At 43.2% G+C, this 22,096-nt stretch overlaps 1 protein-coding gene across 7 annotated transcripts in view; it reads left to right on the forward strand.

Moving 5' to 3' along the window:
- Positions 1-22,096, forward strand: part of RNF213 (ring finger protein 213) — a 135,791-nt gene that overhangs the window by 91,960 nt on the left and 21,735 nt on the right. For 6 of the 7 annotated variants that reach the window (XM_077328190.1, XM_077328193.1, XM_077328194.1 and 3 more), the window contains 18 exons: positions 1,389-1,523; positions 1,719-1,801; positions 2,437-2,584; positions 3,539-3,674; positions 5,018-5,209; positions 6,066-6,205; positions 7,114-7,268; positions 8,939-9,157; positions 11,002-11,183; positions 14,172-14,292; positions 15,422-15,522; positions 17,376-17,558; positions 17,724-17,893; positions 17,986-18,088; positions 18,487-18,598; positions 20,051-20,261; positions 20,953-21,140; positions 21,830-21,952. In XM_077328190.1, the coding sequence (XP_077184305.1) occupies positions 1,389-1,523; positions 1,719-1,801; positions 2,437-2,584; positions 3,539-3,674; positions 5,018-5,209; positions 6,066-6,205; positions 7,114-7,268; positions 8,939-9,157; positions 11,002-11,183; positions 14,172-14,292; positions 15,422-15,522; positions 17,376-17,558; positions 17,724-17,893; positions 17,986-18,088; positions 18,487-18,598; positions 20,051-20,261; positions 20,953-21,140; positions 21,830-21,952 (2,702 nt within the window). The remainder of the gene's footprint in view (positions 1-1,388; positions 1,524-1,718; positions 1,802-2,436; positions 2,585-3,538; positions 3,675-5,017; positions 5,210-6,065; positions 6,206-7,113; positions 7,269-8,938; positions 9,158-11,001; positions 11,184-14,171; positions 14,293-15,421; positions 15,523-17,375; positions 17,559-17,723; positions 17,894-17,985; positions 18,089-18,486; positions 18,599-20,050; positions 20,262-20,952; positions 21,141-21,829; positions 21,953-22,096) is intronic. The other variant, XM_077328195.1, reaches the window with a different exon arrangement.

Below are 22,096 nucleotides of genomic sequence, written 5' to 3' on the forward strand. Positions count from 1 at the left end.
AAGGCACCCAAATGGCAGTTGTTGGTTATTGCACATTTGTAGGTTGACTCTTGAGCAAATTTGTCATGGCAGCACATAGTGAAGTAAAGGCGGCCTCGCAGATATGAATTTCCAAGGCTATGAAAGGCTTTGCATGTGATAGCCAAGACCTTAAATGGAGCCCAGTAACTGATGAGCACCCTGTGGAGTGGCTGTAGGATGAGAGTAATATGTTTGCTCTATCCGGATTATGATATTATCCAAGCTGAAGTGTTCTGCACCATCTGGAGTTTCCAAATTGATTGTGATAGGAGACCAATGTACAGTGCATTATAGTAGTCCAGTCTCAGTGTTACTGTGTCATGGACAGATCACCTGTATCAAGGTAAGGGGCCATCTTTCGAGATAGGCAGAGTTGGGAGAAAGCCTTTTTTGCAGCTGGCCTTTTCTCCAGGAGGACAGATCTCTGTTGTCTGGAGCTCAGTTGTAATTCTGGAATATCTCCATGTCCCTGGTCCCACCTAGAGGTTGACAGCCCTAGGCCTGGCAGTAACCACCCAGCTTGCATGACTTGGCTAGGCCTGACAGTTTGCAGCTGTTCAATAACAGCTCCCCTATAAAAGTCAGTGTGGTGTAGTGGTTAGAGCTTCAGAGCAGGGTCTGAGAAACCCAGGTTTGAATCCCCATCTTGCTATCGAAGCTCCCTGGCTGATTTTGGACCAGTCACCTACTTTCAGACAAACCTAACCCACTGGGTTGTTGTGCAGATAAAAAGGAGGAAAGGAAAGTAATATAAAATGCTTCGGTCCTCACTGTGGAGAGAGGTGGGGCAAAAGGGAAGTAAATGAATAATAAATACAGTTGAAGATGGGAGGACAATAAAAGGCAGGTTGCTGAATGGCTGAGAGGGAGAGGATATGCCAAAAGAGGAAATAGTGTGAGGAGAGGTGATGCAGGTAAAGTGGGGAACCCCCTCACACACACACACACACACACACACACACACACACACACACACACACACACACACACAAGTCCTTGAGAATTCCTTAACATGCAAGTGGGCCTGGCCCAGTGGTTTGGCACCACACAACTGGACAATAGTTTTCCTAGATAGATAGAGGCTCTCGGAGTGGTGGGTGGTGGGACAGTTGGAAGACAGAGAGGCAGATGGTAGATTTGCTTTGGGTAGGAGAGAGAGAGGATTCCCAACACCAGGGTAGGCAATTCCTAGAGATTAAGGGTTGGACCCTGGAATGAGGAGAGGAGGGACCTCAGGGGAAGGAATATAGTGTTCTAGGCTCCATATTTCCAAAGCAGCCTGCAAGTCCTTGCAGGTTTCTACTTGTCTGTGTGTAAGAAGCTTTCAATGTAGTGCAACCTGTAATCGTGAAATGTTGTTCCACTAGGGCTGTGGCAGTCTGTTCACATTGATGATCTGAGGCGATCCAAGGATATGGTCTCTGATGTAACTGCTTTGAGAAATGTCACCATCAGCCAGCTGTTTCCTGAGGTCATGAGAGAGCCTGCAGGAAATCTTGGACGTAAGAATTTCAGTAGCTTAGTAGGCACCTGAAGGGTGTGTGTTTGGTTGGGGAGGAGGTATACGTGCTTGCATGCATAAGCATGTCTTCCTCACACATGTAATGACTGTTCCTGGTAGTCTAAAAATGAATGCTTAGACCCTTCAAGCTTACCAGCAGGCAAATATCATTCCTCTGAGACATTCTGTTTTGCAGCTATATTGGCAGAGAGAGCAGAAGAAAAAGAAGATGAGATGGAAGTAGAAGGGTCGGCAGAACCCGAACAAGAAAAACAGTCCGTAAGTTTATCTCCAGTCAGAGTTCTTTTGATTATTCTCTCTAACTTTTGGAAAAATACTGTGCATTTTTTAAAACACTAGTAGCATATCACAAAATAAAAGGTCACGACTATTCTTGCTTGTGTCTTACAGAGAGATTTTTAAATATATATTTGGCAGGTATTCCTTCACTGTAAAGTATCTGCATAGCTCACTTTCCCCCCAATGAAATCTTTCTGACCCCAACCTTAACAATTCAGGTGCAAAAGTCCTTCCAATTTTCCGTCTTGACTTTTTAGCTCCTAGCAAGGCCTCTCCGCTATTGCCACTCTTCCAGATGCAGCAGTAGGATGCAGCTGCTTCGTGGTGCTTTGCTCTGGCAGTTCTTTCTCTAGCTTTCTTGTGTTCTTCTCAGAGAAGATAGTTGGGCTCGCTGCCCGTGCTGCAAGGCGAATGCACCATCATTACCATCTTTACTGCTACCTCGACCGGTGCCAGATTAGGGAGCTGCTGCAAGCCTAAGTAGGCTTTATTACATTTATTCAAATGTTTTAAATAAGTGAAATACTTCATTAAGAAGAAATAGTGAATCTGTTTTTAGACTGAACTATTTCAGCCTGCTAATAGGCTTTTTCCCTCCTCCTGTGCCTGGGAAGACCCATGTCTTAGACACCACCATCCTTCTGAGGACCTGCGTGCAGAGTGCTGTGGGAATGCTGAGGGACCAAAATGAGGGTTGCAACCGCAGCACGAGGAGAATTGAAATCCTCCTTAGTCTTCTATGCGAGGAAGGTTCTTTGAAAGGTATGAATGACTACAAGCACTTGATTCCATAAAAGGGGAAATCCTCTTGCAGACTTTCCACAATGTGTTATGTGCAAGTTTATTTCACATTGTGTGACGTCCCAAAGTTAACTTGCCTGAACTAACAAGAACAGACAGCTTGAAAAGGTTGAGAAATACCATTTCTTCTTTGTGTGATTGGATCATCTTCAGGGTACTAGTTAATGGGGTGCAATAGAAAAAATTCCAGAACACAATGCATATTTGCCATTTCATGGATGACAGTGAAGTGCTACAGAAATCAACAATTCTCAACTGACGTTACTAAAATCTAGGTACATTAGCTGCCAATCTTGTATTTTTGTCTTGCTGCTGAAGCAGCACTGCTTCCTTCAGTAAGCATGGACTCACAAAAAGATAGGGCTTCTGCATACTGGAGGTGGGGGCAGGAACAACAAAAAGACAAGTGGACGATGGCGTAAGAACTTCTCTTTATTAGCAAGTCCGGTTGAAGTCCGAGTGAAAACGAGTTCTGCTACAACATCCACAGTGACTCCAGATGCATAAAGAATATATCTGATACCACATAGCTCGTTTTGACTTGGGCTTCAACTGTATTTGGTAATAAAGAGAAGATTCTTATGCCATCGTTGGCTTGTTCTTTGCTGTTCCTGTTCGTTCGGTTGATGGGCCATCATTTGTCTACTGGAGGTGGGAAGCAGGACAACACTAGAGATGCAGAAAAATATCTATTTATAAATTTAAAAAAAAGAAAATTCTCCAAAGCTGTCCAAATGAAGATGCTCATTGCCCTCCTGGAGTCTCAGAGCAGCAATTAAAAGGGGAATGGGAAACTCTCCTCAGGTTTATATAAATTTATAGTTGGAATAAGAGACTTGGATTCAGGGAGAAGTTCCAAATGGCTTATTCTCAACTTGAAAGGAGTACTAATTAGAAAACTTCTGTTGTTTTCAGCTTCCTTCTTGAAGGTAACAAAGAGTCGTCTTTGCAGTCTTCTGAGGGAGCAGGAGGAAAACTCTTGCACTATGAAAGAGTGGGTGCTGCGGTCGGCATCAAACCTCAGTGCCCTCCAGGAGGCAGGAACTTTCAGGTATTGGGAGGAATCAACGTCACAGCACTTCCATAGATCTGAAAAAGCCCCTTAAGGCACTTTTTTGGCACACACAGGAGGAATATCTGATTACTACTTTGTGGTCTTTGCATCATCCTGGTGGAGTTTATGCCTGTGCGGAAACGTTTATCCTTTCGGCACAATAATGTGTATAGAATTAGAACCAGAATGTTGCTTTCCGGACTTCCCTCCTTGTCCTGACCTCTCAGGGCTTCCAAGTGGAGGCCCAGGCGACTGGGCAACTGCTTGCCAGCGGGAGGAGAAAGACTACCCCCCCCCCCAGCCAATGAGGAAGGTATCTCCAAGATGGGCCTAGGAGGACCATGCCAGCCATGCCCCAGAATAAGTGGCCCAGCTCCAGCCCCCCTGCAACCTGCCGCAAGGGCCAAACTTGAAGGCAAGCCTCTGCAGAGGGTGAGCGGCAACCCCCTGGCCGACAAGGGCATTAGAGAAGCCATGGGGATCACAGGAGAAGTCCGGGGCCAGGTGGAGTGCAGAGTAACCTGGGGAGGAGGCCAGGAACCTCAGGCAAGGGGCAGTGGCTAGAGCAATTGCAATGGCCCGGGGGGAGGACCACCCACCATGGCTGCCAGCCTGGCAGCAGAGAGCCAGAAATGGGATGCTGGGAGAAAAGGGGCGAGATTAAAATAACCTCAGACAAGGGGATGGGGGGTGGTGACACAGAGGGCGAAGGGAAGGATAAAAGGTGGAACATGAAGGGCCTCGAGGTTGGGTGTATTGAGGAGGAAGGTGAGGCAGAGGCAGAGAGAGAGCATGAGGGAAGGGTAGAGAAGAAGAGTAGAAGTGGGAGAAAAAGTCTGGTAAGAGGAGAGGCAAAGCCAAGGGAGCAGCCTGCTACAAGCCCCGGAAAGGAGGGGGTGGTTCTCTGCAGCTCTGGAAGAGACAATCTCAGTAGTGGCGATGAGGGGAGCAACTCCAGTGACATGGGACCTCCTCCGGTAGCTCAACTGGGAGTGTCAAGGAGCGTCCTGTAATCTCCATTCATTTTGTCTCTTCATTAAAGCTCTGTGAACCCGAAGGCTCACCCACAGTACCACGGAGTCCCCTCCCTTCTGTAGCAGATGTGGCTGGGGGACCCCATCAGCTGGGGGTACTGTCCACACCTCATAGTTGTGTAAAAATGTTATTCCTGTGTGTCAGTTTGAAAGGAGACGTGTCCGTTTCACCTGGTTACATTAATTTTAGGAGTAGTACCTTTGATATTCAACTGTTCTACTAGATTGCTCCTGAACGTCTTTGTTGGTGTTTAGCATCTTGTTTTTCATGGCTTGTTTAAATTGTTTATATTAATGTTTATACAGGTGCACACTGTGGAAGCGGGTCCAGAATGTGGTGACTCCATCTCTGGCTTACTTGGTATCTGTCATAGACAGAGATGCTAATCTGGATTTACTGGTCAGAGAACCAACAGAAAACTGTGTGAAGAGGGTGTGGATGTTCATCTTCAATGATCTCAAGCTTCTGAATATCCCATATATTATTGGCAAAGGCAGGTGAGTTGTGCAACAGGACTGTAGTGATGGTTCATGAAATGATATTTTGTTTGCTAGTGAGTGGGATTTTAAGTCCATGTACAGCAGTATCACTCAAGCTTCTATCCAGTAATTGTTATTGTTGTTGGGTGCAAAGTTGTGTCCGACCCATCGCAACCCTCCAGGCCTTCCTGTCCTCTACCGTTCCCCGGAGTCCATTTAAGTTTGCACCGACTGCTTCAGTGACTCCATCCAGCCACCTCATTCTCTGTCATCCCCTTCTTCTTTTGCCCTCGATCGCTCCCAGCATTAGGCTCTTCTCCAGGGAGTCCTTCCTTCTCATGAGGTGGCCAAAGTATTTGAGTTTCATCTTCAGGATCTGGCCTTCTAAGGAGCAGTCAGGGCTGATCTCCTCTAGGACTGACCGGTTTGTTCGCCTTGGGACTCGCAGGAGTCTTCTCCAGCACCAGAGTTCAAAAGCCTCAATCCCAGTAATATGCCCAGATAAACCGGATGGCCCTTTTCTGAGTCAGTGTTACTTATGAGAGACATAGTGATGATTTATCTGAAAAAAATCCATGCCATGAGCCTTTGTCTTGTTAAAGATAAATTAAATTGCATAGGTGGTTGCTGGATAACACTATGAGAGCAACCCTAAGCAAGTCTACATGGAATCCTACTTGAGTCTATTCAGACAGGCATATTTACAGGAAAGTGTTCCTGGGATTGTATTTTGAAGTTTTCCCACTTCTTTTCATGAATGATAATTAGACAAAACATCTTACCATGCTGACATGACTGAAATGAATTTCTAGTTTGCTGCTTGGGAGAGGACACTTACAGTTTGCAGAATACATTGCCCTTATGTCTTCTCCAGCTCCCAGACTGAAACAATTCTGGTGCAGAGTTACTTTCAGGGAACTGCCTCTACTGTCAATGAAATGCCCTTCAGCTGGAGGATAAAGGATTATTTAGAAGACCTTTGGGCTCAAGCTCAGTACATCCCTGGCAATAAAGGTGAGAATTCAGGGGGACTGGTTCAAGTGGCACCTGCTGTGGGAAACCTTAGACTCTTAGTACATCTCAGATTGACCATACCTTTCTGTTGCTGTTTTTAATTTTTATTTCTTTAAAATATATCAATTTTTCCCCAGTCAGTGGGCTCAAAGGTTATGTCTTTCTCTGAGACCCAGTCAAAATGCTTCACTTCCATTGAGGCTTTTAATTAAGAGTTGATATTTTAACATTTTTATAGCCTGTTTTTAGCCTAAGAATTTTGTGAGGCTCATTTTAATCTCAGTGTTCTATGGATTTATGCTCTGACTGGCTTTTAATTCCTAATAGGTGGTGTTTTGTGTTTTTATTGTATTTTATTTATTTCAGGTAGTTTTTCTGAAATTGTCTAAAAATAGAATATTTGTATTTTATTAAAAGCCCGCTTAAATCTCAATCCATATGAGTACAGTAAAGGAGAAAGCAAGCCACTACATATTGCCTGTGACTCTGACGATCTTGTGCCTCATTAAAAGCAAGCTGTGTGTCCCTGCCTTTCTTTGGCTTTCCTTTCTAGTGTTCAAGTGTATAAGCACAAAGAGAAGCATTTGTCTTCTGTTTCCAAAAGCTCATAAGGAAGAAATCTGAAACAATTTCTTATGAGGCAAAAGGCCTTGCTAAAACGTGTGCTGTAAATCCTCCATGAAGTACAGGTTATGATTATTCTTTACTTGCCAGTAGTTTATGGTACAGAAATTCAGAGAACTTTTGCCTGTGTCTATTGGCTTTTCTTTCTTGCTAACTATATATTATATTCATATGTAAAACTTGGCATAGCCCTGTAGCCACTTTAAGCATCTGTTGTGGGTGTTAAAATAAGAAATGTAGTAACAATTTAAATTCTCATCTAACCAAATTCTCCCATTTTACAGGCCACAAAGAAAAGTTTATTGACATCTTTCAGAAGACACCACTTGGAAAATATCTTACTGAGCTTTCTGAAAAAGAGAGGGACACTCTTTTCCACCGTTACCTCAGGGACTTTATTCTGTTGACAATGGGTGTATCTTCTCATAGAGAATTAAAGGTCAGTATTGTAATAAGAGTTGTTAATGTGGGACAAAGTATTTACTAATTATGATGATTAAGAGTCTTGTGCTATAGTATCTGAGTAGAACACAAGCTTCATCAGGTTATAGCTGGTAGGTAGATATTACTGAGGTTCATTTTTCATCTTTGGTGTGGCCCCATGTTGGGACTGCACCTGCATGTAGGCTGGTTGCAGAGAAAAAAATTATGCTTATCCCTTGTTCCCGCTTTTCAACTGTGCTAGGAAAGTTGGTAGCAGAAAACTGACTGTATTCTGGTAGCTCTGTTTGGCAGTGCCAAATCTGGTTTTCAGAGCTTTTTCATCCAAAAGATTCCATCTACATGATACCTCCCCCTGTGCAGGACCCAACTAATGCGAGGCCCTCCACTACACCATGATAGCAGACGCATACACCTCACGGCATGGAGAATATCTTCACAAGGCTCCACTTCACCCCAGAAGATTCATTTTTTGTGTCTTCTGTTCAGTCTCATGAGGGACTGTGCTTTCACAGATTCAAATGAGTAGCCGTGTTGGTCTGAAGTAGCACAATAAAATCAGAGTCGAGTAGCACCTTTAAGACCAACAAAGATTTATTCAAGGTGTGAGCTTTTGAGTGCAAGAGTGCTTGCACTTGAAAGCTCACATCTTGAATAAATCTTTGTTGGTCTTAAAGGTGCTACTCGACTCTGATTTTATTGTGCTTTCACAGATTTGTCACAGAAAGGAGCTAGCAAACTATTTGATCTTTCTAGATCCGAGAGTGCTGGCCCTCCCATCTCAGATGAAGCTGACTTTCCTCCCCAAATGTCTCTTGACGTGAGAGGGGCAAGCACTCTTCCCTCTGTTAACCACAGGTGAGGAAGGACTGTTTCAGTAAGCTAAAAATATGTGATCTCAGTGAGTACTGAGGAGGGGGAAAAAGAACGTATATTTACAGATAACTTTGTGAAGGAGATGGTTCTCTTGAAAAAATGTGAAGAGTACAGAGCCAAAATGGCCCAGAATGACAAGCATAAGGTTTGTCTCCTATGCCTAGGGGAAAGCCACATGCCTGCTGCCAGCTAACCCCCAAAGCAAGGGAGGGGAGAGCAGCAAAATTAAAAGTGGCTCTGTGGGAGAAGGCCCACAAATGGGAGATAGCAGAAACTCTGAGAAATGCCAAAGGGCCTCTTCTGCAAGCTTGATGCCTGCATCGGTAGCACTAAAACTGACAGAACAGCTCACTTCTTTAATATCAGCATCTGGTCCAGGCCTTGCCCCCCGCCACTTGATTACATCTCAAGCTCAAACATTGCTTTGATTTTGGCAATTGACCTCCCCTTGCAGCTGAAATCCATTGCCAATATGGGGTGCATCCCCTATGAGACATCCATTTGGATTCTCAAAATCAGCATTGCCAACAACTGACATTGGTGTTTATTCTTAGTGAGAGTTGATAAACAACAATTACAGGTAAGTGCAACTCTGTTTTCTGTGCAGACATACATTCCCTCCCTCCTGCCCCACTGTGAGCTCTAAGTAAATAATAAGGATATAATGTAAGTTAGAGGTGATTGGATTTTAAACACTCTATTTTTTAGAAGTTAACAATTTTACAGTTGGGTATGTGATTGTTAAAATGAATAAGACTTACATTTGAATTAGACTTGTGTTTAAATTTCCAGTTTCTGCAAATGGCCCTCTTATCATGCATTGAAGAAATGAAGGCAGCCTCTTCCAGTGCAGAACAGAATGTGTTGCCACTCCCCTGGATCCACATCGGTTACTGTGAATTTAGGAGTCGACTACAGAACTTTTCTAGGATTCTTGCTGTGTACCCTGATGTCCTCAATGCTCTAACTGTCTATGCCAAAAGAGAAGGCAGCATCCCACAACACCAGATGGTACTGTTGATACTTGAAGTGCTGTAACTATTAATCTTACAACAAAATGTATTACTCTCTTTTCAAATGGTTCTACTTGCTTTGTGTAAATTTAAGTATTAGGGAAAGTTCTAATCCTTTCAAGTAGCAAAATTGGAAGTCATTTACGGTGATAAAATAGGCATCAGCTGTACTCCTGATGGCAATAGCTCTCAAACTTTTAGATATAAAGCCTATTTTAAATTTCTTGCGGGGGGGACTTGTTACTGTAGACGCTGCATGTACCTAGCAATGCAGATTCAGGAGGCAGCAGACATATGGTATGTCCATTGTCTTCTGCAATGCTGGCATATGGGAATGGACTAAATCCCTAGAAATGAACAGGAAGTTTAAGGAAACCGAACAGCCTTTCAATTCTCTTCTCCTTTTTGCATGGCTATGAGGAGGGGAGCCTGGAATATCCTCCTTCAGTGCAGGGGGTTGAGCTTTTTAACATATCTGCAAGAGTAAGGACCCAACCATTTAGTTTTGAGAACTATTACTTGCAATCCACTATTTATGCCTGCCCTCTTACTGAAAGAAAAATAGAGGACTTCCTTTGCCCTCAGGTACCTCATCACTTCCATGGCTGACACTGCACACATGTAAATCCTAGATGTGTGCGTATTGACCATACGCCACAATTCTAAGTGAGGAAATTAAAATAACAAAAGGTGGGAGCCTCTTGCAGCCCCTAAAAGGTTAACATATTTGAAACAAGCTTTCATTGGCTAGATGCAAGAAGTGACACTTCAATCAGTGGAATGCACACAGCAAAAAGAGAGGTTAAAGTGTCATGAAAAGGAAGAGGTCTTTGTTTCAGTGTCAGTGCTGTCTATTGAGAGTGGCAGTGGCTGTCCAGGGTCTCTGGTAGGGGTCTTTCCCATCACCTAGAACAACCTTTTTCAACTTTTTTTACTGTTAAGAAATCCCTGATACATTCTTCAGACATCAAGAAACCCTAAAAGTGACACAATCGTGCAGAATATGGTTGGGAAGCATAGTTGTGTACATGCCCACCCAGGTCCCCTCCACTTCCCATCCTTCCTGGCCCATCATTGGCCATTCTGGGAGAAGTGGGTGGGTTGACATGACCATATATGGTAATATCAATTGAAAATGTTTAACAAATTGTAAAAGTGTATTAAAAATTAATTAACTCCCACCCATTCAGGTGTGTCAAGAAACCCCAGGGTTTCATAAAACCCTGACTGAGAAAGTTTGACCTGATTTTTTGACCTAGTACCTGATTTTTTAGATAGAGATGGCAGGGATTGAACTTATGACCTACATGCTGTACTACTGTAACCCGGCACTCCCCTTCCCGCCTGGGTTAGCTGACCGATGCACTTGAAGTGGGCTTATGAAATCTTAGAATAAAACTGTTCGCCTTTAAAGTGCCAGTTGTAACATAGTGTGGGGAATACTGCAAACACTGAAAGATGGAATTGTAATGGATTCCTTGACAAATGAGTATGTTTGGCTGAAAACAGTAAGATGAAACTTAAGATGAAACAAGAATCAGCATTCAGTAACATACAAGACAGGAAGAAAGGATATTAAAGAACTTCTGAAAGAATATGGTGCTATTCAGTTAAGAGATACAAAAGCAAAGTGACATGGACAGGAAGCCAGTTGTGGTCAGAGGGGCTGAAGAGTTCTTCTGTAATAAAAGTCTGAGTCTCATGGTACATTGCATTTAGAGGGGAGTGCTTCAAAATCAAAAAGCCTCTAGCTATTGTTCCATTTCAGTCATTTCCATTGTATGATACAGATCAGTTTCCTTACTGCTAGTAGTAAAGTCTTGTCCATTCATGACTACCTAGGTATTGGATGTGCTAGCTGCTTTGGCTTGTACTGAAATGCTGGAAGAAAAACTGTTGAAATGCAAGCCACAGATATGGCTACAGCAGGTGAAGAACCTACAAATGCCAGTTGAACTTGTGTGTACAGCAAATGTCTTAAAAAGGAACTCTGGTCCGTGTGAGCAATTTCTCCAGCAAGCCAGGTAGGTCATCGAGGTCAAGTAGGATTTCAGAATGTAAGAATGCAATTTGTATGGGGTTGGGGGGTGGATCTGCATCAGTATTTCTCTGCTTGCCAAGCACCAGCCCTTACATTGACCTGTATGTACTAAAAGTTAGGAGTTGTAGTAAATGAGGTGAAGGGAATTGCAATCTGGGTAATGTAATATAGTTCAGGTTGCTGTGCCATTACTTGGGTCCCCACTCTGTTACTCATCTTACCGGTATCTCTTTTGAGATCTTACCGGTATCTCTTTTGATGCACAATAAAATAAGAACATTACTCAGGTATTCTGAGACTCCAGCAACTGGCCCCCTAAGAGCTTTTCTTCCTCCACTTTTGCATTTTTCTGTCCCTTCTTCCTTCACCACCTCTCCAAATTGCTGCAGAGGGGACCAATCTACCTTATGAGAGTTCAATGAGGAGGGTTTACTGGAAACATGGAGGGGGAGATGCTGGTAAAGGTAGACCAAATTGGATTTAATGTAGTTCACAGAGATCAGATTGACTATATTTAAAACGAAAAGGTCAATAAATAAATTAAAAGCATAGACTGCATAAGCCAAGACAATTTTTAAAAAGTGTATATCCACTGTCTGTGCATCTAAATGCTTGTCTCTGTTATTATGTTAACTAGAATTAAAACCCTTTCGTGGGCTCCTTCTCCCCCGGTAAGGGCAATGGTTCGCGGGCGGGAGAGGAGCAGGGCTGCCGCGTCTTCGACGCAGCAGCCCTGCTCCTTTCCCGCCGGTGAAGCATCTGGGCAGTGAGTCCAGAGTGGGCCAAGTGGCCAATAGGGAGGTGTAGCGCACCTCCCAATTGGCCACTTGGCCCTTGAGTGGCACTCGAAGGGGCCCAATCAGGAGCCACTTTGCGGCTCCTGATTGGGCCCCTCCGAGTTTTTATCACGGACAGGCCCTGCCCTTTCTCCGCCCACACAGCCCGTAGGGCTTTATTTAATCCGCTCAGCAGGAGCGGTTAAAGATAAGAGAAAGGCTCTTCAGATCTGAAGTTGTATGCATTATGGCTCACCCATTCTCTTGATTCAGACTCAGACAATCTTTATGGGCGTAAAAACCTTGATTTTAGTATTTATGGATTAGGGTTGTGCAAAATGGGGGAAATCAATATTTCCCAATATGTCTGAATCCCAATATAGGCATGGTTTACAGGTTTGGTCAATATTTGGGAATCCCAATATTTTTAAGCTCCATTATTCCCTATAAGGACTAAAGTACTCAGTTGTCCCTATAGGTCAGTGATGGGCACTCAATGCCTCTGAGTGCCCAAACTGCAACCCAAAACCCACTTATTGCAAAGTGCCAATGCAGCAATTGAACCTGAATATTGAGGATTTAGTTTAGAAAAAACAACTCATACATTAACATCTTTTGTCTTAAAAGAAAAAGGCAATAGCAGAGTCCTTTGGTGTTGGACTGCTTATTTTTAGGTTTTGTCCCCGCTCCCTTTTTCCCCACGCACCTTTCCTTTCCCTCCCTTCTTCACCTTCCCTCCATTGGAGCAAGCCAGCGAGACTGGTGTACCTGTGGGTGGGTGGGTGGGTGGCATCTCCAGCAAGGTCTGGCCTAGTTCTGCTTTCCCCAGGCTCTGTTCAGCGCAGCCTTCCTGCTCCCGCTGACCCTTGCAGGCGTTAGCCTAGCTGAGTGACCCAAGCAAGCCAGTCACTTCCTCGACCAGGGAACACGTGGGGAGAGTCCTCCCCATCCTCTGGGCACCGAGAAGCCAGACCTCATGAGGGCTGACTCAGCATACTCTGTGCTGGGGCAACAGTGCGGGCTCTGAGTGCCGACTCTGGCATGCGTGACATAGGTTCACTACCATTTGTATAGCTTGATTAGGCGAATCGATGTGGGGGTATTTGGCGCTCTGAGGGCTGATTTTTGACGTGGAGACACCATATCTGCTGGTGCCTCTCTTCAGAATCCCCTTCCTGTTGTAAATTGATTGAGCCAGGGGATCTAATTCTATGAGTCCCAAAAGAAGGTGCCTCTCTTTCAGTAGAGGGAGGGAGTGTTTAAATGGATCACAGCTCCTTTAAATGCCTTCTCCAGGTAGACAGAATGTATTCCAAAGGCTTGCAGTCCCTTTAAACCTTCTCCAAGCAGCGATCTCACCTGCAGGTATTTAAAGGTACTGCAATCCTTTACATGTCCTGAAAATTTAACTATCCAGGAGTTGTGAAAAATCCCAAATATTTTCAGAAATTTTCAGTCTTGGCCATTTTGGGTAGATGAATTCAGTCCCAATCTATAGCCTGCTGAAAGAATAGCCAGAAATTACTGATAAAGTATTTTTCAGATTTTTTTGCCTAGAATGTAGATGAAAGGACACCCCTATTGGGAATCTGAACTGAGATGGATTTCTTCTGTTCAACCGTTTATGCACTGGGAACTTCACTGCCCCAGCTCCCGTGCAGGAGCAGAAATTGGGGACAGATGAGGCGCACTGAGCCAAATTCTCCCTCGTGTGGGTGCAGGAAGAGGTGGGGCAACCTGCCAGCCAGCAGTCCAGCATGAAATCTCCAGTGCATAAACTGGAGTGCATAAACGGTCTTCCTGAAGATATACAAAATGGCCCCCCAGCTCAATAAATTATAAATCTTTATTTTTCACTTTCCCCTAATAGACTTCCCTTTTTGACCCTGTCTGCCAGAAGGTCCATTCTCACCTCAGGGTCCATTTTGACCTCTGGCTAGGTCATCTTCATTTCTGTGGCACTGAATGCCTCTGCGTTGGGGAGGTGATTCATACCAACCTGTTTTCAACTCTCTTCCTGCTATCCAGAAACGAGCACTTCATAGCCTTTGCACTTGTGCATAGTGCAATTTCAACAATTATTCTGTGGTGTTGTAAATTTTGGTACTAAACATTGAGGGAGTGGAAGATATATTACCATATGTTCGTCACTTTTTATTAGATAAGTTTTCACTGGGTTTTGTCTTTTGACACAGGAGCCAGTGGAATCGGGTTTTCTCAGTTTCCCTCTTTGTGGAACATGTGCTTCTTGGAGTGGAAACAGTGATGCCGGAGATGCAAAATATGATAAAGACGTATACTTCACATCTTATCAAAGTAAGAATTCTGTTATTGGTTAGCAAGTCCTTGAGACTTATTCTTTTAGATTAAATGTGATGTGATGAGGATTGCTCTGTTAATCTTAGTGCCGTGTCTGTTCTGACAAAGATAACCAAACATCAAGAAATTCTATATTCATTATAAATAAATAGAGGGTGCATGAAGGATCATGGGAGTAACAAAACACAAGGAAATTGATCCAGGGCTGATTCCGTACTTACTTTGTTTTTTTCTGTTGTGGATCCTGCTGAATTCAGATCGATTTGAACTTGGGTCTTCTTCTATCCCCCCCCCCAATTTGAAACAGAAAGTGTTCTTCACTTGATTGAGGAAGCTCAGAACAGGGAGGGATGCCGGGCGCAGTAGGAGTCTCTTTTCTTGAATGAGGGGGGAGGGGGAGAGGATTGGAGACAGCAGAGGAGAGGGAAATAAGAAAAGGCAAGTCTCTGCTGAGAGAAGTTAGGGCTTCCGGAGCGCAGCCACTTTAAGACGAGCCTTGCAGCCAAGAACCAGGAAGTCTTTGAACTGATGCCCTGGCCAACCACTGAAGACTGCTTTGCTACCAGGCACGAAGAAAGGAGTTAATTCACAAAAAGCAATATCTGGGGGATCTGCTGAGTATGCAGAAAATACTATCTCGTTCACTTTCCTTTTGATGGGCACTCAACTCTAGACTTTGATACTGATTATATTCATATGGAATTTGAGAAAGGATGGCATGCAGGGTTAGAATCCTGAGACTGTGGTAGACAGAATGCTGCAGATTTGCTAATCAGATTATGTCCTCTGTACTGCATAGTCACTAAAGTTAATTATATACGTTTTCAAGGTGTTTTTCCAGTCACTGAAAAAAATATTGATATTCTTGTCCTAAGTTCCAATCACAGTCTTCACAGTAGTCTAGCATCTGTTCTTGTTTTCCTTTTACATCTGAAAAGATCAAGGAACAGAACAGGTTTGGTGATACACTGTTGGCCGTAACACTTTGGATGCAGCTTCTGATGTAAGGAAGTAGTAGTGATACTAGCAGAACCTTCTAGTTATCATAAAACTTATGGTTGTATGGTTGTATTTGAAGACAGTGCCTTTTCCCTTGCCTAGAGAGTGACAGGACTGTTCTTTTCAGTGTTTCCAGTGGGATTCTGACATCAAAAGGCATAAAACATTCAGTGCTGTGATGGAAGTGCTGTGCCACTGCAAGGAAGATGTCAGTTCTGCATATTCCAGGTAATACCATTTTGGGATGAGTGTTTTTCCACTTTGTGATATATACCTTAGTTTGTCTTTGTTCTTAGAACTGAAATTTAGTAGTTTAGTATGGTACATGAAGCTCTAAAGAATGTGGGTTTATGAACTGTGGAATGTCCTAAGAAATAGGATTTTTAAAAAAATCCTTAAATATTTTTTGCTATGGATTTGGTCACATCTGTCTCCTAAGACTCTTTAATTTCACCTGAATATTCAAGCATGGGATTTCCTGCTATTATAAGCAGAGCAGTGCTGGATTATTTGTTTCCTTCTCTTGCAGAAAATTCATTCCAGAATTAAAAATACTAATTTACTAGGTTTTTGATGAAACTTTATACAGTTCTTTTTGTCTTGGAGAAGTAACATTGTTGCTAGGGTTGCTTATACTGAGTGAATGGGAGGTAAATTCAGGAATACTATTATTAAATACTTATAGTGGCTTGCAAAAGTAGAAGATGATGATGTTGGTTCTTATATGCCACTTTTCTCTACCCGGAGTCTCAAAGCAGCTTACAATCCCCTTCCCTTTCCTCTCCCCACAATAGACACCCTGTGAGGTAGGTGAGGCTGAGAGAGCCCTGATATTAGTGCCCAGCCAGAACAGCTTTATCAGTCCTGCAGGTGGAGGAGGAGAATGAAACCCAGCTCGCCAGATTAGAAGTCGGCACTCCTAACCACTACACCAAGCTGGCTCCCTCGATGTTCGTCTTGTTTTGTTGCATAACAACCTGGAACTAAATTGGGTTGGGGAGGAGAGATTCGCACCATTTGATACTACTTTGAAGATGCAAAATCATTTTTGTTGTGACACAAATAGTACTCAGCAAGAAAAACTAAAATCATGTCTCTGCATAAGTATTCATCCCCCAAAGTCACTACTTTGTAGAACCACCTTTTGCTGCAATTACAGCAGCAAGTCTCTTTGGGTATACCTCTACCAGTTTAGCTTCTGGGATTTTCACCCATTCTTCAAGGCGAAACCCCAAACATGTCTTACTCTTTATTTTAAGCATGACCACCCTCCCATAAACCCTGCTCTGTGGAGTATACAGCTTAAAGTAGTCCTATGGAGAGATACTCCCATCCCCACTGTGGACCTTTGCAGCTCCTTCAATGTCTGTTGCATCTCTGATTAATACCTTTCTTGCCCGGAATGTGAGTTTCAGAGGGTGGCCTTCTCTTGACCGGTTTGTAGTGGTGCCATATCCTTTACACTTTGTTGTAATGTATTTAATGGTGCTCTGTGGGATATTCAAAGTTTGGGCTATTTGTTTATAACCCATCCCCGATCTGTACTTCTCCTCAATTTGCCTCTGACTTGTTCAGAGTGCTCCATGGTCTTCATGTTGCTTGCTTAATGATGCTGCAGAGTCAGGGGCCTTTCAGAACAGGTCTATTTATGCTGACAACCTGTGGCAGATCATGTGCCATTTCGATAGCATATTGGTGGACCTTAATTAACTAATTATGTAACTTCTGACTTTTGGAACAGATCTTATTTAGGGGTGTCATAGCAAGGGGGGAAATACTTTTGCACAGTCATAATTTCTGTTTTTCTTGTCTTGAGTACTCTTGGGTTTCACAATAAAAAAGATTTTGCGCTTTCAAAGTGGTAGGCGTGCTACGAGAAACAAATGGTGCTAAACAACTCTCCTCCCCGAACTCAACTTTACCAGGTTATAATGCAACGAAACAGGACAAAGACTGGGAGAGGGAGGGGTGAACACTTTTCCAAGCCACTATATATCCATCACTAACTGTTCTAAACAGGAAAGTTCCTGCTCAGTCCAGATACATATATTTTATATTAATGTCAGCTCTTGGATCTCCAGGTATGGTTTGAAGCCATGTCCAGTTTGCTTGGGAGATCCTACAGATCCAGTCAGCCTTCCTTGTGAACATGTGTTTTGTCAAAGTTGCATCAAACAGTGGCTGATACCAGCACAGATGTTGTGTCCATTCTGCCTAGCCAGCCTGCCAGATGACTACACACTGGTTGTATCCAAGGAACTCAGGTAAATCTTTATCTCTGCTCTACCAAATGTAACCCCAGTAGTAGTTTTAAGACACTATCTTTCCTTCTGAGGATTTTATATCACTCTTTTAGACAAGTATTTCTTATACGTGTGGTGCAGATTTTCAATTGACTAGATAAGTAATGTTATCCATTTTTCCTGCAGTGACAGCATCACCAAATATTCAAAATTTCGCAAGTTTTGCAATAGTTTTTTTATTGATCTGGTTTCTACAATGTGTTTCAAAGACAACGAGTCTCCTGAAAAAGCTGTGATTGAAGAGCTGTTGAATTTGCTGTTTGCTCATAAGGAGATTTTGAGGGGAAGCCAGAGAGGTATGCTTGCATGCTCCTTTCAGTTGTCCTAACCCAAATACATTGCCCTTAACATTTCTTTAAACTGAGTTTTGTTGTATTTCTTGGTACAGGACAGCAAAGTGTGCACACAAAATCTCTGTCCCCCTTTGATGACGTGGTAGATAAAACTCCTGTAATCCGTTCTGTGGTGTTAAAGCTGCTTCTGAAATACAGGTGAGAACAGACAGATATGTCAGCTTGGTAAATATATACTCCTGCTAGAAAAGTAGCTATGAAGTTCACTCTAGATTCAATTATTGCTTTCCTCTCTACACAGCACTGGAAAAGGTATGGGGGAGCGGGACACGAACACCCCTACCATGCTGTAGGCCCAGTCAGAAATGGACCCTTGCATCATTTTTAAATTACCTCAGTAGGTTTTTAATGAACATTGGTGTCCCTGGGTCAGACAAAATCACATTGAGGTTGGCCTTTTATCAAACTCTACTGGTTCTTTTCCCCTGTTCCCATTACCTAACTGCACCCTCGCTTTGTTTTTATTTGACATACAATGAATATCAATACAAGTTTCCCATTACTAAGGAACTAAGCATTTGGGCTTGTTTCCTTAGTTTCAGTGATGTGAAAGCCTACATGCAAGTTTATTTATCACAAGTAGAAAACTGGATCCTCGGTAAAGATGATAAAACAGAACTTTATACACTGTTTGTGAACTGCCTTGAGGTAAGTCTTATTTGCCTTTTTAATTTCCCAGGGTAAAGTAGTTCTGGAATTTGTAGAGATAGCATGTGAACTTCATAGTCATAACATTTCCTTAGTTCATGTTTGTTTCCGATTGTAGAGAATGCTACTCTCCTTTAAATAGTTTTAACTAGGCATGGGTGGTTCAGCTCAGATAAGCCAAACTTCAGGTACTTTTTCGGCTCATCTGAGCCAAACTGCCCACTCTCTGCATTCAAACGGTTCAAATCAGAGTGGCTGAATTGTAATTTGGCCCATTTAAATACAGCACCTGAGAAGGTGGGAGAGAGAACCTGCACCTAAGAGGCACCTAATGGCAGGCATCCTGACAACTCCCTTTAAATTCCTCCCCAGTTGGAGAGGGATTTAAATGGAGTGAGCAGGGCACCTGTCATGATCAAGTGTTTGGCGCACAGGGTGTTCCCCTTAAATGCTCACCCCAGCTTCGCAGGCAAGCTTCAGAGATGGGGCTAGCTTTTAAAGGGAGCAGCCGGCATGCTTAATACCTGATGATGACAGGGCCTCCCCCAGTTCACTTTAAATTGTTGCCCAGCTGGGGAAGGATTTAAAGGGAGTGGGTGGTACATTTGTCACCATCAACCATTTGGCGGGCGCCCCCCCTTCTCTGGCAGCCGGAGATGCTGCTGCCTAGGAAGAAGGGGGTGAACAGAAGCATGTGCAGAAAAAGCCCCAACGATTTTCAGATTCGTACAAAAAGGTGAAGGGGTATTCATGCATTTCGGATTCAGCCAGATTATTTCCAGCCGAGTCTGAAACAATACATTTTTTTTGTGTGCACATGCCTAGTCTTAACCATTTACTTTGTCCTAAGTTTGAAAAATTTGAACCTGTACCATGCCTCCTGGACTTTTTTTTTTCACTTGAGCAAAATTTCAGGTTATATACAGGCAGTAGCTTTTCAGGAAGAAAAGGCCTTAGTATCCAGCAGACTCCCAACCACCCCTTCTCCAGCATTATCATTGTACAGTTATCAAGCTGTTGATTCTGTATTGGCTCAGGAATGTAGCATTCACTGTGCTACAGATGAAGAAGAAGAAGAGTTGGTTTTTATACTCCACTTTTCACTACCAAAGGGATCTCAAAGTGGCTTACAATCTCCTTCCCTTCCTCTCCCCACAACAGACACCCTGTGAAGAAGGTGAGGCAGAGAGAGCTCTGAGAGATTCCCAACCTTTTTGAACTTGCAGGTATCTTTAGCATTCTGGTACAGTGTGGTGCGCACAGCCACAAAATGGCTGCCTCAGGAGATGAAGACAGCCACAGCACAGCTTCAGTCACATAGTAAAAACCTTTGTGTTTTGATGGCAGCTGCTGCCAAAGCAGTGTTTTTAGAAGTCTGCGTGGTTGATCGGATTTCCAATGGCCAATTAGAAACCTTACTGGGCAATTCTAATTCAATCTTAAATCTTTCAGGATTCCATGTGTGAGAAATCGGGAGTGTCTGCTGACGAAATTAAGACAACTTTTCTGAGAGAGGATAGTCACTTCCTGATGAAGTATTTCCAGTCTGGCAGTCAGGATACCCCTCAGGAGGCTTCTGTTGAGTATTTGCAGGGAATAGCTCGCATCCGGATGTGCTTGGATAGGGCTGCAGAACTGCTGTACAAACTCCATGGAACAGCAAGTAAGTGGGATAATGGTAAACAAATGAGGTGTTAATGTACCAAATAGAGAGTATGCTTTGCTGATAATTTCCTGCTAAGTGTAGAGTATTGGGCAGTAGAAAGAAATGCCTCTTTTTATGCTTCAGATAAAAACTTGCTCCAGGAATTACACCTGGAATATGTCTTCTATAGTTCAGCATCCTTCTTTGAACCAAGGGGGTGCCTCTCACCTCCACAGCAAGAGTACAACTGTTTTTCCTGACTAGGTTTTCCTACCTGGAAGAGAAGTGCCCCCCTTCCCTTCTTACCATTGTCAAGATAGGAACTTCTAGGCTTTATTTGAAAGGAGTCTAGGCCGACAAATGGCATCTGGAGGGGTGTGCCAATCCTGCAAAGCACAAGATGGTTTAGGCAAGAAAAGACATTGTTCTCTTGCTTTGGATGATAGGGATGCTCCATCAGTTCCTTAGAAGCTTCTGTCTGCAGCAGGCCTGTGTGTGCGCAGTCCCAATGTCTGCCTGAACAGAAGATATAGATATAGGTAAATGCCATCCTGATTTGTCTTGTACTACCATTAGAGTGTTGCTCCCTTGTTTCAATTGTCAAGCTATGCAAGACATGGTTCTGGTTGCCTGGGTGCTGCTCAAAATATTGAAGGTCAATAGCTTAGCACGGTTAGGAAACAGAACCCAATTTCTTTTGTCTCTGCAGAGGATTCTGAAGACTATGAGAAGATCTACCTGCAGAGGGTGATGCACCTTTGCAATATGAATGACTGGTATAAAATTTATCTCGTCCGAAAGATGACTAACCAGTATGGCCTGGAGTTCACACAGAGCCTTTCCAACAATCAAGAGTGTCACTGGATGTTTCCAACAGAAATAATTCAGCAACAACTGGTAGTGTAAATTTATCCTCGCCCATTTACAACATCTGAATGTTGACTATTTGGAAGCAGGGGGCAACTGGAAAATCTGTTAGGGGGGAACATTTCAAAGGAGAATAAAATGGATTTTGTTACATTAATGTTTGCTGCCAAAGCAGAATCTGGTTCTCACTGAGCTCTGAGCAAGTACAGTGGAATCAAGGAATGAGTGGGGAGGTATTTACCAGGGTGCTTCAAAGTCCTTGACATATGAGCCTTGGCCAAATTGCTCCACAGGCAGCTTCACTTTGCTAAAGACTTAAGTTCTCACAGGAGCTTTAAAATTATGAAAGTTAACAAACGATTACAACCCAGCTAGAGAATTAAAGCCCAGCACATTTAGTGGTCTAAAATGTTCCTTGAAAAACTATAAGATCAGTTCTAAAAAATCAGTGACCTTAAATAAGTCTGAGTGAAACAAATGTTTTTGCCTACTGCCCAAAAGAGAATAGGAGAGATAGCAGGCAAGCCTGTCGTTGGAAGGGCATTCCATGTTCAAAAGGCCACCAATGATAAAACCTGTCTCACCTCTGTGAGTGAGAGCATAGAGAGCTGGGCTTGTGAGGAAAATCTTAACTGGCAGTCAAGAAATCATGGCATTTTGTAGTCTGATTCCATATCCACACTTTTTAAAATGGGAGTTTCTGTGTTTTGTGGTCTCAGAGGCATCAGCCTGGACAGATTGATCAGTTCCTCGTATGGGGCAAAAACTACAAAATGATGCGTGATGCCATGGGAAAATCCATGATAGAAGGCCACATGAAGAGCATAGAAGCAGCCCTGAAGGTAAAGCTTTTTTTCCCCCTAACTGGCACAGTTGTCTTTCATTGGCCTGAAAGGGGACCATAGTCTATTTTGTAGCCTCTACAATACACTGTTATTATTGCTTGGATGTCTCTGAGTACAGAGTTGAAACAGTAGCTATTGTCC

Source organism: Paroedura picta, chromosome 3 (assembly GCF_049243985.1).
Source record: "Paroedura picta isolate Pp20150507F chromosome 3, Ppicta_v3.0, whole genome shotgun sequence".
NCBI classification, from domain to species: domain Eukaryota; kingdom Metazoa; phylum Chordata; class Lepidosauria; order Squamata; family Gekkonidae; genus Paroedura; species Paroedura picta.